This window comes from Mesitornis unicolor, unplaced genomic scaffold (genome assembly GCF_000695765.1).
Source record: "Mesitornis unicolor isolate BGI_N332 unplaced genomic scaffold, ASM69576v1 scaffold2547, whole genome shotgun sequence".
Taxonomy (NCBI): domain Eukaryota; kingdom Metazoa; phylum Chordata; class Aves; order Mesitornithiformes; family Mesitornithidae; genus Mesitornis; species Mesitornis unicolor.
In genome coordinates this window covers 1-19,580 of record NW_010198203.1, presented here as the reverse complement: position 1 = coordinate 19,580, position 19,580 = coordinate 1, and the positions used below count along the sequence as shown (strand labels likewise).

The window sequence follows — 19,580 nt, the reverse complement described above, 5'->3', positions numbered from 1 at the left end:
ATATAGATATATATAGATATAGATATAGGTAGATATATAGGTCTCTCTCAGTCATCTACATAAATATTACAGTAAGATAACTGAAATCCAGTAGTTTAGTACTACATTTGAAATGAAACAATATTTACACTGAAGAAGAGAAACAGCCCAATAACTTGCTGGATTAGCACATTCTCCTCCCTAATTTGCAATAAATACTACATGACTGTCTTGTGACAACATGACCTCTTGCATAGTCTAAACCAGTTATTCACCAAGGTCCTAAATTAGTGAAACATCTCAACATTTGTTTTAACTTGAAGCCTGTGAGTAACCCCCACTGCTGGGGACTGGGTATGTGATCAAAAGTTTCCTAAATAAATTCTTTAATGTTTAGATACAAACAGTGTGTTTTAAGTTTAGGATCACTGGTGTAGTTTGAAACTCACTGAAGTCAGCAGTTCTAAAACTGTGTGGTAAAAAAGAAAAATCTACCATAATGCTACTTACATCTCAAGTTTTATATGCAGTTAATATAATCAGCACTTTCTTCATTTAAGTATGCAAGTAATCACTTGATAATTCCCAGAGATGTATACACCAGAAATGCTGTAATATGGGTACCTGTCATGTCGTACAATGGGTGTAGGCAGGACGCAGGTCAGGAGCCATCCAAACTCAGCCAGCGTGTGCAGTAAAGGTCCATAATCTGTTTTAATTTCACACCCCTACATTAATAATTATAAAAAGTAGTAAAGAGACTCTGTACAGCTTTTATTTGCATTTCTACACAAATTACAATGACTCCCCTACTTATAATGAGATAATCCTTTGAGATGACATCGAAGTGTGTTGTTTGGTGGAGATACACTATTTCAAATAGAAAATAAATGGAAAAGTTCAAGACTACAGAAGACTAGGAAAACACAACAAAACATAGTAACTTCAGGTGTGAGCCCTGATTCAGCAAGACATTCAAAGTACATCGCACTTGTTTAACTTGTCATTTTGCTACATTCAGGCCTAAAACTTTTAAAACACCAGAGTAAGTGTCTCAGTTGAGGTATTTAAGTTTTCACTTCACATTTGAACAACAAGCGTCTCACGCAGCTATGTACTTAAGTTTTTGGGGTTTGGTGGTTGTTTAGTTTGAGTATTTGTGTGGGTTTTTTTTTTTTCCTCTATATGCAAAGTCTTAGTTTTGTGCTGTTTAAACATATTCATCACTGTACATTTCAAAAGTAAGCCCTTAGTATCCTCCAACAACAATTACTTTCAGATGTCATTAATTCATACCAATAATCTTATAACATTAAAATATTATAAAATATTAAAATATTTAATGATATTAAAAACATTAAATAATTCTATTGCTCTACCATGCTGCAGTAGTACATGTAAATTTATTAGGAAAAAATGAAGACTTTCATATATAGCAGTAAAATTTTACTAAGAATATACATATGAAAACCACACTCAATTTTTACCAGCTCCATTTCTAGTTTTTGCTATTTTCTTCCCCTTTTTATTTAAAAATACTTCAGCACATTGTCAGTGGAGCAGCACTTGCTGAAATGATGTCTAAATTGGTCTGAAATACATACACTTAAAAAAACCCTAAGCATTGTCTTCGGTGGTTGTATTTCTTGGTATGAACATTTGCAATGCCAGGCCAGAATTCTTGTGGCATTTTTTTTAACGCACACTGACGAATGGCCACAGGACTGGCTATTTTAATGATTCAAGGCTTCAGTTTAGCCTGTGTAGGTAGCTTCAAGAAATCATCCTGAAGGTTTAACAAATACTCTAAGGAAAAAAACAACAACCCAAACTAAAGAAAGCTAGAAGCAGGAAATTACACAGCTAAATAATCACCAATTTACCTCAATGACTGTCCATTGTTCAACAACTATGGCATCATTTCCTTTCCTGTTAGAACCTGGAACCCCAGCACCTTCTTCTTCATAGATAAATAATCCATCTAAAGATTTGGGCAAATAGTCCCCTGTGAACATAAAGACAAACACAAACTGAAATACAAAGTTTTAGGTTGACATCTTATGGGATGTACACATGGGCTTGTTTCTTCTCATTGAACAGTGCTCTAAAATAAAATTAAATGAGACAGCAAATAAATCAAATTAGTTGTTTTTTCTGTGTCTAGTTACAACTTGATGAAGCATGCAAGTCAACTTAATATTCAAAACTCCTTTTTTCTATACAAATATTGAACTATAAACCAATTCATTTCCTCAAAAGCATTAGCCACTTCCATGCTCGAACCTGAATTCCAGTTTCCTGTATCCAACATATCCCCCACAGCAGATGGGCACAAACCCTCTTTATTCAACTTCAATATTGTATGCCTGACAACAAATGTGCTTTTGGTATGGTGGGACTGAGCGTAATGAGAAATGAAGCATGAAGTGCAAAGCCCAGCTACTGTTAAATAAATATGTAAATGGCCACAGGAAGAGCCTGAAACAGAAGTAATTGTAGGAAGATTCCTGATGGGAAGGAAGTTTCAGAGCACAACTCCCTTACTCACTCGTCAAAGCCTGACAGCATCCGGCTGGCTCAAACTAGAGCTGTACATCAAGTACTGCTTCACTTTCTGGTTTTGCTTCTCTTAAGAGCCATCAGGAAACCTTTTGTGCAGGTGTACATTGACAGCTGACTATCTTAAATGTTAACCAAGTTTGAACAGTAAAATTATGCAATCCTCGGTACATTTTTAAATCCTCTCCAATACTGCACAAAGATGTAAAGAGATTATGGTTTTTGCCACAGCTTCACAGAAGGCAAATAAAACAAACAAAGACCTAGCCAACAAAGAAAACCTACAGGACACAACCAGTCTAGTTTTAAAAATTGATCGGAATGGCACAGAAGTTCTATGGAAACCAGGAATTCCTGTTTTCTGAGCATGCTTGTTCACGTACCACAAAATACCAACTATTTATTCATACTATTTTGTACTATATTGCATAAAGCAGATTTGTGTAGTTCAATTTATTATTACTTAAATACTTGGATGTATATGTGTCTCTTTCCATGCACTTGTAGAGCTATTGGACATGTTATTTTATTTTTAGATTCCACATCAATAAAACGGGATTGTACCTGGAACTGAATAGATGGCTTCAGGCACAATTGCATTTATATCTGCACAGCTCCTAACAATTCACAAATAATCTTAAAAATTAATGGACCTCAACCTTTCTTCAGTATTCAGGCAGATACTTAAAATGGCCAGTCCACCTACAAACATGTTAAGAGTGTTTCTTTTCTGTCATTTTTCAAACACGATACAGTAACTCTGCATTTAAAACAGTTATTGACACAAGACACCTCCACTCAGCGGTATTTTGATAAAAACTGGTAATTCATAAAGTGCACCATGTCAAAAATCACCTCTACACATGTGGTTAATCTGTTCACCTGCCCATTCTGTCAGGTACAATAGCTGATCTTTGTTAATCTCCAAAAAAGTGTGCTGCAGGACAGGTAACAAACCAGAAAAAGCAAAATACTGCCACAGCACTTCTACCAATCTTAGGTACTTCTGTGCTCATGAGAGCCTCCAAGGCAGGCACAAATGGAAGAAACATGACAATGATCCAAATGCTGTTAAATGAGAACTTACCTGGATTATTTTTATGACTGCATCCTCTTTTGGCAGCAGAACAACAAAAAAAAATCGGTATTTATTAAGAATTGATAATTACATTTAATTTTTAAATGAAAACTTAAAGTTATTAAAACTTCCTCCTGCCTTAAACTGAGTGTTGCACTTCAAATCCTGGTAGCAAGAGAATTCTGCTGACTCTGCAGAACATCTGTAGAGCCCAAACCAGAGGAAGATTTCTGCAGCTGCCTGACTTGTATCTGGTGTTATTTTTATGAAAACAAGAGCTAAAATTTGCTTATTTCACTAAAGCTGTATAAAACAACTACTACTGCTAAAGACATCTCACAGTCTAGAAGCACACAAACAAAAGTGAGGTGAAGGTGAGAATTAGAGGTACATGGAAGTAATTCTAGTAATGAGTGCAAGTGCTTAAATACTTTTTCTCCCCAAAAAGCATTTTAGGTTTCTCTTTGTTGGATTGCTAACTTCTATCTGGTTATAAAACTCTTCAATGTTCACCTCAAGAACAAACACTTTAGCTTAAGAACACTGCAGCTAAATTAGTTTCTTACTGTGGTCACAGACACTTGATCAGCTGCAGATTTCCACCCACATGCTGAGCTGTGCCTTTGAATATACCCAGTTTATTTCAGCAGCGTCCCACCCGTAAGTCTAACTGAAACACAAACCAGTCAAGTGGGGCTGAAGCACCAACTGCTGCCAAGAGGCAGCATTAAATCCCTACATAACTCATAACCTGGGTATTCAAGATGGGATAGTTATTCACATAGAGAAGAGCAGACAGCTACGGGGGAATGGAAAGACTGCAGAACTGTTGCTGGACAACAGCTGCAAGGATTAATTTCAACAGCTGCCAAAAACCACCTTTGGTGAATTGCAACACATCTCCAGAGAGTTATTTTCCAGCTCTAAAAAAATCTGCATTGAAAACTAGGAGTCTGATTTCTCACCTCTCCTCCGCCAAAGGAAACTTTGTTCTTCACTGACTTCAACAGATATGAATTATAATTTAAGAGCAAAAAAAGATGGCCAAACTGTGCCACTAGACTGTTTATATGCACAAAATATGCACTTCGAGAGGGACTAGCAGCCAAATTCAATCTGAGGTAAATACAGTGATACAGATGCACTTGTGTTCCTCTGACAATTACTGAATTTACTTTATTGCAGAGCTACAGAAATGCAGTTATTAACATTCAAAATTAAACTACTGAGAACAAAAAACCAAAGAGTTATTATTTTCAGCATTTGACTTTTGAAGAAGCTACATCATATAACTTCCAAGGATTTCATGATTTAAACTTTTTTTTTTTTTTGATTAAGCCTTTCATTAATCCAGGCCTTGCAAAGGGGTTGCTGAGTGCCTGTTACTTTAAATCAAAACATCAGGAAAAAAAAGGCATTAAATAAAGCATACAGTCAACATAAAAACTACCCCAAACCCCAGTAATTCTACACTCCTTGTATAATTCATGTAAGAAGCAGATGTAAAATGACTTATTAAAGCCACTTTAATACATTAAGTAAACTACAGCACCTGATAATCAGCCTGAATATTTCAAGAATTATTTAAGGTCTCTTTCAACAAACTTTTTACAAGTCTCTTCTCTGCTGCAGCCCTGTGTTTTGCTTGTTTACACTGAATTGCCATAAGCAGTTCTAAAGGAACACCAACAACTTATTACAAGCAAGATGTGAACAGATCTAAACAAAACAAAACATCACAGTAGTGAATTATAAATTCTAAGTTTGCTATCAAACAACATTTATTACAATAATTAATAAATTCCAAAATTGCTAACAATGTCAGACTCCATTGGCCTGTTCCTCTAACACTCGAGTACTACCATTTCTCCATAATATTTTCAAGTAATTGCACAACAGTAGCTACCTACTATTTTTTTGCAACCGTTAATTTCTGGCCTTCAGACAAGTTCAGTTCCAATGAAAATTAATTTCTTAAACACGTATTTTACCAATAACAGAGTTTTAGAGTTCAAATACTTCAGCCAATAAAGAGCTTCTCCTGCTGCCTGTCTGCTCATCAGAAGGATGAAGGCCATAGAAAGAACTAGTAGGATCTCCAGAATAAAAACTGAGATCGAACTGAAACTGGCAGAATGAAGAAGAAAATCTGAAAATCCTGTGGCTTGAAGCTTTATTATTGTAATAATAGCTTTATTATTTATTCTTGTTTGACTGTTAAACTCTCCCAGCTATGTGCAAGTCCCAGAGGATCTGCCTGCAGTTGAGGGCAAGGACAACCCAGGTTTCTCTACTCTCTGCATATCCACATTTGACCAGAACAACCTGCAGAAATGCCCTGGAACTTCAGGATCAACAGCTGAATTTTAATGTGGTTTGGTTTTTTGGAAAGAATTTTTAAGCACAGCAAAGAGCTGGAAAAAGCAGGAAGCACAGAAAGTCTGACTTAGGTTTAATGGTTTAAGAGCAATGAGATCTACAGGTGCTCTTTAGTCTCATTAGAAATATTCAGAGTGCAGCACAGTATCTACAGTGAGCAGCAGAATATGAACATCAGGGAAACATATCTAATTATTTTTCCCTCCATGATATTTTCCCTTAAAAAGACAAAAGAACTAACACAAAAGGTTTATTTCATTATAATGCTACATCACTTTCCTGCTTTGAAAACCCTCTATTTGGTAAAACAATCCTGAAATGTCAATTATTCAGAGCCATAACTGCCAAAAAAACCCTCTTCACGTATCAGATTCTATGAATTTAAAATGACTATTTGAATATGTTTACATATTACCCTTCACAGCAAGAAGCAAAACCTGACCTGCCTTTTGAAATTTATGTAGTTACACCTAACCAAGTAAAAGCTCAATGATCTTCTGGGACAGTACTCACCTTTAGAAGTTTCCCAGTGTACAAAAGAATCAATTAAGGACAATCCTTGTTTATAATAAAATGTGGTTAATTCTAGCCAGTCTGCTTCCAGTGTACTAATAACTGGCCCCTTTCTTGTTACTTTCATAGACAAAGCGCCTTCATAATAGGTCCAGCAGGTGGAATCATCATCAAAAACATTGAAGACTGTATACAGTTTGTCTAAGAAAAGAAAAAGAAGGAAGAATGAACCTCTGGAAGCCAGAGCTCTAAAATAAAAATAGTATCACTTATTATCTCAATGTGTTTTTAAGAATTCTTTTCTGACATGACGTTCAGGACACACTAAACACACTCAGGACGATGCATGAAGGGGGTACGCTGAGAAAAATGTGAATGTATTACATTGGGTTGTCACTGGACCTTTTTGGCAGATGGGTTTTGCATAGAGAAAATATACTAGAGCTAAGAAAAGTCCAGTGGAAACAGGCTTCACTTCTGCTACTCACAGAACTTCTGACTACAAATATTTGAAGCTGCTGTAACTGAAAATTAAAAGACAATTTTCTAAATATTAAGAATGCCTGGTACAATATTGATTTTTACCCCTTATTTTCTGAAGATTACTGAAGTACCAGTATAGTCAGTTGCCTACTGGCGTTTCCCACGCAGTAACTGATGAATGTGTGAGTTAAACACACAAAACCTGTGTGACCTCAAATGCTTTTTGTATCTGGCATTAAAACAGCACTGTTACGAAAACAGCCAAAAAAGCATTCATCAAAAATTAAAATTCACAAATTCACAGCATTTTAGAAAATCACTGGTGACAAGTTATGAAGACCTAGCTATATAAATGTATTCTACAAATACACTCACATGTATGTCACTGCTGTGGAGAAGTAACAAAGCAGTTGCCAAAAAAAAAAATGCTCACAGATTGTCTAATGCTGCAACATCTGAGCAGCCTAAATCGACACAAACCAACCTCTAAGAAAGCAGAAGTATTCACTTTGCCAAAACAAAAGGAACTTGGTTTAGATGACCCCACTTAAGATGCTAGTCTCTCTAGGCTGCAGAAATAGAGATTTCCAAAGTAGGATTCAGACTGTATAAGCGGTCTGAATCAACCTCTGGGAGAGCCCCTCCCTGTTTTGAGAAGCGTTAAGACACCCATCACGGGTGCCTAAAATAAGGTAGAGTAAGGTTAGGACAAAACTTTGAGCTCTATCAGTAGGAGATGACTCTCCCTTCCATACAGTTTTATCTTACCACCTCCACAAGTGATTGTGTTGATATAAATGTGTTTATCTCGACAAACTTAAATTTCCTTTCCCATATATTTGAGATCACTTTTCTATTTGTTCTTCAGAAAAAAAAAAAATCAAGTTTCCCAATACAACTATTCAATTGTGTATGAGAAATTTGCCTCCGCAAGTAGTATACTTATAAACAGTCAAAATTTGTATGTTATGACCCCCAAATCTAGGACTTGAGACACAACTCTGCACTTGAGCAGATCTAATTAGAAATGGCACACCTCAGTGACAGTATGTACCTATATGCATGTGAGACTTCATTTGAGAATTCACATCAGTGTTGTTTAAAATGGTTACATACAACATTTACAAAGAAAGGTGGTTAAGTTTTTGTAAGTTTTGTCTTAGGAACTTAGTATTTGACTAGCAGAGAAGCCTGGCATACTCTTGCCAAAGCTTTTCGAAGAATTTCCTGGCAACACTGCTTGTAGAGGATGCGCTGGTGGCTAAACTACCTGGTCACACCAGTCTGTGGGAACAAAACCCCTTCACAGAATCAAGGGTTTTCTGCTTTTCACTTTTCACTATTCTGCTATGTACAGCAAAACCCGCTATTTCAAGCTGTAAGGAAAGAGTTAAGCTTTAACAGCTCATGCTATAAAGGCTCAGCTGTTGTACAAGAACTGCTTTAATTCAAGTGTTAAAAATAAAGACATTGATTATCTCAGTGCTTGCAGTCATTATCCTCACAGTCTACAAACTGGAGAGGGTGCTTAACTCTTCACAGGAAAGTGAAAAGGTTGCTTTTGAGAGCAAACAAAACAAGGCTGGCCCATCATGGATGGAAGAACCCAGTTATGTCAAAATGCAACCTGACATGGAAGTTTCATGGTGCCTGCTTTCTACACAATGCTATCTTGCCTTAGTCCTCGTGCTTCAGATTACTTAATTTTAACTTCTTCTTGGTAGTAAACCAGGATGCCTAAGCTTCAGTATCAGAGGTCACTGTTCCAGGCAACCTCTCAGCAAAGTTTTCTACCACAGCACCAACATTGTTCCACGATACTTTTCCTTCCTATATAACTTTTTAATGCTTCCTTTTCTGGAGTGTAAATTCATTTTGTAACAATTATCCTCTTTGATTTCATGGTCAATGCATTAATTTAAGTGATCTCTTTCAGGATGCTTCTTGAAGCCACGTTAACCAGAAATAATCCATTATGAACGGATTTGTTTGCGCTACATTATGTGAGCTGGCTTGAAGCACGTAAAATTACAGCTCTAGCTGGAAGGAGCTCTCTTTGTTGTCAGTTTTGAAGCAGGCAGAACTGGAGTCCTAACACATTCTTGGAAATTCATTACATGTTTATTTTTTCATATTAGGAATAAGTGAAAGCTATTTGCATGTAGGAAAAGGTTTTAAAACAATTGCATCCTTCTGAAGATTTCTACTGCTGCATATTTGTTATACACCTATCGAGCAAAAAAGCTATCTGCTTGCATCACATACAAGAACAGAATTACAGTGGGTGATTTTGTAGGGTTTCTTTGGCTTTTTTCCCCTTTCTTTTTAAATTACAAACTAGAATTTTGACAGTATGATTATAATATTCTATAAGGAAACTGTAACATTTTAATATATTACCACAGTTTACACATCCATAGAGTACTAGATAAATATTTATTCTGTTTCCTCAACTGAAAACTGTTTTAGAAATAATTATGCATTAAAGGAAGACGAATCTTCCAAAACCAGTATTTGATACAGCAGAACATGCTGTTATTTTTTCCAACACCTTTTTAAACATCAGCTCAGTAAAATACCTTATTTCTGCAATAAGCAAGCAACATTTATTACCGTCTCCTTTTCGTGGTCTGACAGGGCCGACTTCTTTTCCAAACTGGAAATCCGCATCCTGTAACAGACTGCTTTCTCCTTGCATTTCCTCCTCTATCCCATTCTCAGATAAGTGACCACTCAATGTCCCTTCATTCCAGTTTTTATAGTTTTCATCAGAATTTTTTCTTCTGTGTTCCCTATTTCTTCTGCCCAGCGTCGATTCCAGCTCTGCTCTTTCATCCGTGCTTGTTCCATTACAGGCTTTAGGCTGAGGAAAATGTTGCGTTACAAATCCCACAAACTTCTTTCCTCTTTTAGCAACTTCGTTAATCTGTTAATTTACAACAGAAATTAATCTGCAAATTGATTTTAGAACTGCACGTAATTTTTCTTTTTTTAAAAACAAACCACTTCTATACACGTGTTCTGTTTAACTGAATTACTGATTTTCAGGAATACAAGGACAGCACACTGTACCGTAGGAGGGTGGCTTGTCTTTGTACGTTGCCCATGTTTCAAAGTAAATGGAAGTCGTCCAGCACATCTCTGGACTCAGGCCAGCACTGGTACTGACTTTGGCATATACAAAATCCTTCATTTTGAACAAATGCAAAGTATTTCACTTGCTGTGTCGTAGTAATAGGCAACATAATGGTGCAATAAACAGTATTGTTTCTCTAAACATGTGATACCAGTCATACTAAAATTACTGACCACTAATACTACAGAAATATCTATGTCATGCGTCGTGATTCATTATCTCCTGGTATCTTAGAGGCTACTCAGCTTCACTATTACTGAGAATAGTGAAGGAGCAGAGAATGGAGGGAGCTAGAAGCAAATTGAAACTTTCCTCTCTGCCTTCAGCCAGTGGTGGGTCTTCTTCTCTGCACTGAACTCAAAATTCAACCGTAGAATACGTGTCACCTGTACAACGTGTCTGTTCTTGGAGGAAGTTTTTTGCTGGGATAAGGAGTGCTGCCATTTAGGAAGGTGATCCCACTGCCATCTTGTGCTACAAGCTCCTCTGTGCAATAAAGTATTTCCAGAGAAATACAGAAACCTCATCCCAGAAAGAAAAAATTGCTTTGGAAGTACCGGAATTAGAGAGGGCAGAGGGGGAAGGATCTCTACCCAGTTAACTTGCATAAACTATTAAAAGTTATAAAGTTAGATAAGTTATATAAGCTTTATAAAGTCAAATTATTTTCACATACTACTTCTTTCCATTTCAAGCGTTTTTTTCCTTTAAATGTTTGTCTGGTATGCTATACAACCAACCTGGTAATACACACAGAGTATAAATCTGTAATGGAATCCCACTTTAAATTTGAGACACCTGAAAGTTTCAAAACAAGCCATTCAGAAATTTTAAACAACCCTGATAATTTCAAAGACCATTAAAGATCTCCAGTGTGCTTTTTCCTCTACTCCTTTCCTTGTCAACTAACGTGAAAGATATCACTAGCTCTTGTAATAACAATAGTTTCCTGTTTCAGTAAGTCTTCAACTTTGCAGAGGAAGTTAAACACAAAAAGCTAGAACTAGAACTTGCTACGTTTTCAAAAGCTATGACAAGTAAATATTAATACAGTTACTGTGTACTTTGTATTTCTGTTAAAGAATGAAAAAAATCTCTCTCAGCAATCGAATGTATTCATGTTCATTATGAACACCCGACTTAACCTAGAACACCACAAAATTTCAGATTTTTAAAAACAATAATTCCTGAAAAATCTATGATAATACAAGCATTTTATGAAGACTGACTGAGAGTTCGGGCCTGATCTGCTTTCAGTGGTGTAAGTGGCCAGTCTCCCAAAGCTTCACAGGGCTCAGTACTAAGCCCTAAAGTAGAAAAAGCAACTAGTGAAGAAAAATAACTCCTTTCAGATCAACAAAAGGCTTTGTAGCTTCTATAAAATCAACCAAGGTTAAAACTCAAAGCTAACAAAACATCCATCACTAAATAAAAGTTATATGTACAGTAGAAATAAAAATCTGAAGAAAAGTTTGAAAAAACCCTCCATTACCTTTTCTAACAGTTCTTTCACTACCTCATTTGTCAGCGTTTCACACGTTACGGGACATTCCTCAATCACCAGCCTGGGGTGTCTCTGTCCTCTGGGTGCTGTGTGCTTCTGGCTAGGACACAGAATGAAAGCAGTCTTTGTCAGTAGTTTGCCACTAACTTGGGCAAATGCTTGCATATACACTTCTTTTCTTTCAGAGTAGTTATGAATGCTTCTTCATACTTTTATTTAGAACTCAGCAGCTTTCGGTGTTTTGTTCTGTTTCTTACACAAAGTGGCAGGTACTGCGTATTACAATGTCAGGGTAAGAATAGTAACAAGAACTTCATCTGAACACTGTTAATAGACATCTTTTGGAAATTGAGCTTTACTGACAAACAGTCCTGCTTTTGTAATAAATAAACCCAAAAATCTCTGATATCGCAAAAAAAATACAAATTTAAGCTATAGATATAGCAATCACAAAACAGAGAATGAGTTTTGTAAAAAGCAAGCTACAAATAGAAATGATGTTTCTACATTGTTAACATGCTGCTGTTTAGTTTTTGTTACTAAAGCAGAGTTCCAGCTATTGTATGAAATACAGCGTAGGCAAATACTAGAAATATTACAATGCAGTAAGAATTACTTCGGATTAAGTAATGTTTAAATCACTCAGATTTGCGAATCCAACAAGCTTTAATTTCCGTTTAAAGAATAGCATTCATCATGTCTTATCTAAAGCCAGTCAGTTTATTACTTAGACAAAAATATTTGGTATATATCAATACTGTAATAGGATTTTATTTGATGTTTCCTTCACACAAGCTTTTGCTTTAGAATGAACCACCAATGAGACATGCTCAAATATAAAAGGTTACTTTCAAGACAGTAGCCAGAGAAGGTGCATTTGCCTATAGGAAAACCAACACAGGTACAAAGGCCATCAGAAACTAAGAACCTACACCCAGCAGTTTCACATGTGGGGTGCAGGTTCTCATCCTTCATCTATTCATGGGCCTAAAGGAGAGTTGTGGGAGCTGCACACCGGCAGTGTCAGATCTTAGAAGCCTCACCTCCAGAGAACTATTCTGCTTTTCTTTCTCCAGCACTTGCCCACATGAACAGCATTCACCTTGTTTGCAGGTGAATTCATGGAGGTGCATTGTATGAGCAGCAAATGCCACAGCCAGTGCTTAAGCAAAGTGTCTGAGAAGCTCCCTCAAATGACCCATGTTTTACCAAAGGGCTGCTGGAGGGGCAGGGGGCACCTTCCAACCCACGCCCTTCCAGTCTTCCAAAGGATCAGTGAAGGAACTGTTGTGCATCGCACGAGGACTCAGGATAGCAGGGGGAAGCATGGCAGTTCTTAACGTAGTAAGAAATCCACTTTTCTAGTTACTCAGACTAAGAGCACAATGTTATCTTCTTCACATTCAAAGCAACTAATGGCAACATTTCTTTGTGCATTTTCTTTATGCTCGCACGGTGATTACAGTGCAGTGAACACAGCAGTAATAAAGAAGACTATGGGAGCTGGAACATAAACACAGACTCTTGATTCTCCCTCAGTATGAAAACCAAGCTTTTGTATGTCCCTCCATCACAGAATGATTATTTCCTCCTTGTTAAGAAGGAAAAATAAACTATTTACCTCTGACAACTAAGTAATTCACACTTTAGAAGTAATTTTCCCTAAATAATGCTCTTATGAGAAAAATGAAAATGAAAGTTTTGAAAATGAAGAAGAAACAGACATGAGAATTTAAAGCATCTTACTGCTCTCCTCGTGCTTTGTTTAATCCTGTATTTGCTCCAGGTTCTAAGATAGCTTATACTTTAATATAAAAATGTATGAAAAAAAAAAAGGGTAAACTATAACAATTTATCTCCCCACAAATTATGATAAGCAACTCTGGATTTTTGTTTGGACATTTACTGCGGCAAAATCAACACTGTGTGCTTAGCACTATTTTTTTTTAATTTTAATTTTTCATTTAATTTTTTTAATTTAAATTTTTTAAAATTAATTTGGTCCCCTTTCTAGACAAGGAAAAGTTATTTGATTCTCCAAGGTGCTCATTTCAAGTTAGTAATAAATTATGCATGTTGTGCAATCTACTTACAAATGGCTTAAGTAAGACCAAGGTTTTCAAATTATTTCACTGTTACCTTAATTTTAATCGTGAAAGTACCACTCGATACATGTGACTTGCAGGGAAATTCCTTCTGCGTCCGATTGGAAGTATAATAGGATGAACAGCTCCTACAACATAGCCTTTGCTGTAATATTCTTCCACCTTAGATGCTATATCCAACACAGAACTGATCCTGATAACTTCTGGATTTGAGGAAGCTGAAAAATAAAAACAAGAAAGCAGAAGAGCACCACATTTTACTGTGTATGTCCATATACTCTTTGAGTGAGTTCCTGTTATATAAGCCACACAAAAATCTGTCTCAAGGCATTTGCTAAAAAGCTACAGTTCTATTTATACAAGAAAAAGCAGATCCACAGCTGATTCAACAGTATTTAACTAGTTGAAGGACATATTTTTAAAGTTAGTATGATCTATTTTTAATCTATTTGACATCATTTCCTGTTGTATCCAGCTTTGCCAAGTCAGTTTAAGAGCTGCATCAAAATCTAAACGCGTAATTGGTCTGAACTTAACAAAACAAGTATTTTGTCTATAGCCAAAGCCTTAAACATACTGAAGCAGTATCCTTCAAGCCTAGTTGTGATGTAAACTCACATACAATTAATTTAAGCCTAGAACAATTGGTTTACTTTTCTTAAATACTTTTTCAGTATCACTTAGAAGTGATCTTTGGATTGTAGGCTGAAATTTTAACATAGTCCCAATTTCTTTTTCCAATACACTTAAGTACGCGTCACCTAAGTAAGCTGTGTAGTGTCACTGTTTTCTAATGAGAATCCCTCTGAGCATATGCAAGCATTTCCAGTCAACAGACAACAGCTAGGTGCTACACAGCTATCTGGGGAAACCACCTAGATAAATGGAAACTTTCTGGTGAACCTCTTCTGAATGGTCTGATTCACAGCCTTTGCATAGAGAAAAAGAAGATCCCACACTGGTAACAGACTACGTGTTCTGCCATACTTGGGCTGGTGCTCTGTGTTTCCTGTTCCTGTCAACTCCAACTGGAATTGTAAATACTCTCAGAGCCTCCCCAAAGGAGAAAACCAATACATGTATACAGACAGTAATTTGTAAGTAATTTTGCCAGCATATATTTGCCATTGTTAAAATTTTCATCCTTTGCAGATAGGAACTCTTATGACAAGACAGTTTGACTTGGAATTTGATGGTCTCGATCAGTGACCATTGCTGCAAGTGATGTACTGTTTTGTCTTCTGATGGGTCCCTCTCTTTACAAGATTTTCAATGCACTAAGATCAGCGTTCAAATGTATTAAAGGATGCCTAAATTGGAATTAAGTGACCTCACAACACTTTTTTGAGATACAAACATTTTAACATGCTGCATCAAACATTCTCTTTCAAACCACACAATAACTTGAAAAGAATTAAATACACTAATTCTCTTTCGATTCTGTAATTTAAAAAAATGATAGGGAAGAAAAAAGAACAGATAAATGTAATGACAAAGGTCTCACTTGCCCCTTTGTAAACGTACCCAGAGTTAATCTTATGTTCTTATATCCTCTTGTCTACCTGCCCTATAATGTAGATGGGCAATAGCAAGGAATTTAAGGACTTCCCTAGCTGCCAGACGCACACCCAGACTTGATTAAAGACACAGCAAGTCACAAAGTCTACCTATCCTACCTGTTACAAAGTATTACAAACCAGATACATGAATCCTTAGTTTGCCTAAATCTTTTAATCTAATAAACTTAACTAGAATTATGCTGTGATGTATGATCAGGAGTGATGTGCTCTGCAAAACACCAGTCTCTATACTGCTTTCCCACTATGAAATGGGGAAAATACTGATGATATATATATATATATACACACATACACACACACACATATATATTCATATATATATATATACACACACACACACATTAGGGAGGGCTTTTTTTTTAAGCCAGAAACTAATGTTTTCCAACACTCCATTGCTTTTAAATACCAAATACTAAAGGGAAAACGGAATGGAGGCCTACTTTGCTTGTCATTGTAAGAGCCTCAGCAGTTCAGAAAAACCATAAAGAGAAACCAAAATAATGCGTACATTTATGTGTTTATGAGAAATGCTACCAAAAAGTACCACAAACATACATACTGTTTACTGCTGATAACTAGCAAACTCAACCCTTTAATGCAAACTCTGTCATTCTCAGACATAGGGACAGAGCTGTTGCACTTTCTTGTGCTACCTTGTCTTCTTCTTTTCCTTTAAGCAGACAGTACATCACAGCCCTCTTTTTCATAGATGGATGGTATTTTGCCCTTAAGTAATGCCTCAATCTCATAATTCCACTCATAGTGAATCTAGGAGACATTAAATATGTACTGAAGAAGTAACTGCTCTACAGCCCACAGGCCAAAAAAGCTGGAATGTGTGTAATGTGATCCTAATTTCATTGATTTTGCAAATATCTTCAATATTTCCTTCCTAACGTGCTGTCAACAGGTACCCAGAATACTTTTGCAAATAGCAGAACTACAGCTAGCTTACTAGCCATATAGTAAACTTGAGATGCATGACATTGAAGGTGACGAAAAAACAGTTACTTTATAAATATTCATACTCTTATTCAGAGTGACAGGAACTTCACAGCATGTCATCCTAGTGGGCTGATGAGAAATCCTTGCATAAATATTCCTTCTTTTCTGTAATAAGAGAGTTGTGGAAAAGACAAACATTTTGCTATCAAACTATCCCTACTTTATGGTTAAACTGACCTCAACAGCTGTTTTTGTAACTGAGATATGCCCCATGATTGAGGCTGTAGAATTTACATTTCTTGACAGGCATTTAAAATTACACATCAGAATGCACTTCTCCATTTCCTTTGTACTATTCAATCTCACCAAAATAAAAAGACTGCTTAGCATTTTCTCATTTGGGCTTCTCTCAATGCAGAAGAACCTCCATGCAACTCAAAGCTGATTTTTACAGTAGGGATACAAGCATTTCAGGGACCAGGGAGGGAGAAGCCAAGGTACAATACACTGCTGCTAACTAGTTAAGATGTGCAGGGAGTCCAGCCAATGAATCTGGACTGCAGCATGGCTGGCCTAATCTCCATCATGGCTAGGGAGAAGATCGGAGACTCTTCAAAGTCTCCCCTGCAGGTCCATTTTGACTTCACACAGCATAAATTGGATGAAGCAGAGAATAAGGCATAGTAAACTGAAATAATGTATCTATGCTTGCTATACTTTTATCTCAATGCAGGACATAGCTTACTGTAGAATCTCAAAAGGATACCAAGTGCAGATTTTGTTTTAATTGGTAATAAGTCACTCAGGCAAACAGAAATCTCACATGTTAGGGAAGATCTCTGGAAATCAGCAGAGAGACGTGCAGACGTAACACACAACCTGACAGCAGAGTGAAAACTAACTTTGGTCTGAAATGATGAAAGGCTCTCACATAGATTTCATTTAGCCAAAGGATATTCAAGTAGCAACAAGTATGTGAGAGAGCTCATTGGGGTAGAAGAGGAAAAAAAATAGCCTAACAGTACTTTATTCAATCCCCATGTTTCATAAGCAAACAGAATTCAGAAAGGCCTCCAGGACAGCATATACACCATTTTTTTCCTGCAGTCATGATCTTTTCTCTAAAAATTAGAGACCCCCCCCACCCAAAAAGTATTTTAGCCAGAACAATTCAACAGAAAATGACATCTGTGTCTAAAAATCCATTTGCTTACAGTTACAAACCAAACAAGTTAAGCATCTAAAACTGATCTCACCGTTCTTTAGCATTCATAATTCCACAGTAAGTCACTGAAGATAAGCATTTTTAAGTATCAGACTAAACAGGAGAAAAGTGAATCCTTACTGCTAGCTTAATACAGAGATGCACCTTTATTTCCACTTGTTTGGTCTGCTTTTTCTAACAAGTTCCAACCACCTTCACAACAAATCCTTTACACAGCACTGCCAGAAACTTGCTACTTTAAAACACAGCAAAGCTCTTCAGCATACAGACTACTTGAGAACACTAAATGCTCTTCATTTAAAAAAAAAAAATTAAATTGCAGTATTCTTTGTATTATCAGTAGATTACTAGGTAATTCACATATGCATTAGGCAGCCTAGCCTTACTTCCAGTACATTACCACTCCTACTTACTCAACACAAAAGTTTTGTTTCTTCAAAAAGAACAAGCTAGTGAGAAACTCTGTGTATGTGTAAATAAACAGAACAACAAATACAGCTGGATGTCAAGTGCTGTAACTTAAAAGAACGTGGCTGCTATCAGTATCTCGCAGTTTTTCAATAGACTGATATGTTTTAAGTGAAATTATTACTACAATCCTTTAGTTTAGAATTAAAACTAAGCAGAGGCCAAATTTTGTTTATGAAAGACTTACTGAAAACGTAACAAGACATGCACTTACGCTTTCTCCCTTTATCAAACCCTTCTAGCTATTTACTTCATATCCTTGTTACGAAGAACTTCCAGTAGCCTGGGTTGTTATAGAATGCACGTCACTCCAAAGTGACTGCAGAGCTGAGCTGCCTGTTCTCAGAGGGCAGCCATCTGGGCTTGTTGATGTTTTCAACTCTGTGGAACAGGGAGTTGCTCTGTTAGAGACGGGACACCCTCGGGAAGGAAGTATCCCACAGAGCACTGTCTGCCTCGAGCTACGCATACAGATTTTGTTTCATTTCAGTCATGATTTCAAAAGACTATTCAACAACAAGTAAAGCATTTGAAAAAAAAACCCAGCAAGATAAAACTGTTAAGACTCTTACTAAAATATCTACCATGAGACTGGGGTGGGCATAAGAGGGGAAGCTACTCCTGGTATACAAAACTAAGGAACAGACTTACTTCTGCACAAAGTAACAAGGACAATGACAGCCTGTTCTCAGAAGTTGGGCGCATTTTAAAAAACTTACTCTATTAATGCTCAGGCACAGTGTACTTTCTGAACGGGCACACTGAATTCAGACAACCATTATTCAAAGTGAGTACGGATGGCAGTATGTGACTCACAGGAAACAAGGAAAATCTCTAACAGTTTTCAGCCGGCTTCCTTAACAAGGACAGTTGTGTAATTTGGAGGGTTTGGTTGTTAAAAATACTTCAGTAGTTTCCATTGTAATTTTATCTAAGTGAGGACCTTCGTCATGATTTGTGTTTCAAAATAAGAGTCTTACATTTTGGCTAGCTTTGATAAAAGTACCTAAGATTTACTGTAAGTCAAACAAGACAACTAAGTTAAATCCTATTCCTTGCTTCCTCAAAATAGTAAAGATAAAGCATAAAAAGATACCTTCTAAAGTAAAATCCAGCAATACATATTCATAAGCAGAATCCGTCTTTGTTTCAACTTGTGGTCTCTTCAACGTAGAAAAGATTTTTCCAGGGCTGCTATCATCTGGGTCTTCCAGCTTTCTCAGTCCGCACCCCATGGCAAGACCTGCAAATGATCAAATTGCAGGAAAAGGTGGGGGGAGCAGCAAGATCTGTCGTGTATGCTACAGGGGAAAAAAAGTAACCAAATAATTCCCTTTGAATTTGTTTTCTGTTAGCCGTAAATCCAAATACAGAAAAAGTCTAGTTCCCAAATCAGAAAGCGAAGGTACTTTCCATTCATTTTTTTGTATAGAAACAGCAAGCCCCTGATGATTTCACGCCACAAACTTGGTAAGAGTTGGCTTGATTTCGCAGCAACGTTAGAGCTGCTACAAACTAGCTGAGATTTTCCATGCCACGTCAATTTACAGCCAGCCCCCTATCAGTGCTCTCTTGCAGAGGACACCAACAGTGCTTTGTTTGTCCTTCTAGACTGACTGGGTGAGG

At 36.8% G+C, this 19,580-nt stretch overlaps 1 protein-coding gene across 1 annotated transcript; it reads right to left on the bottom strand.

Moving 5' to 3' along the window:
* Positions 1–603: 603 nt before the first annotated feature.
* RFTN2 (raftlin family member 2) lies at positions 604–19,558 on the bottom strand (the record flags this gene model as incomplete). Its single annotated transcript, XM_010189059.1, has 7 exons — positions 19,051–19,558; positions 13,771–13,954; positions 11,620–11,731; positions 9,605–9,917; positions 6,509–6,709; positions 1,863–1,984; positions 604–707 (listed from the first exon to the last, which is right to left on the bottom strand). Coding segments are annotated over exons 1-7 (1,175 nt in total), but the record flags the coding sequence as incomplete, so codon positions are not given.
* Between the last annotated feature and the right edge of the window lie 22 nt (positions 19,559–19,580).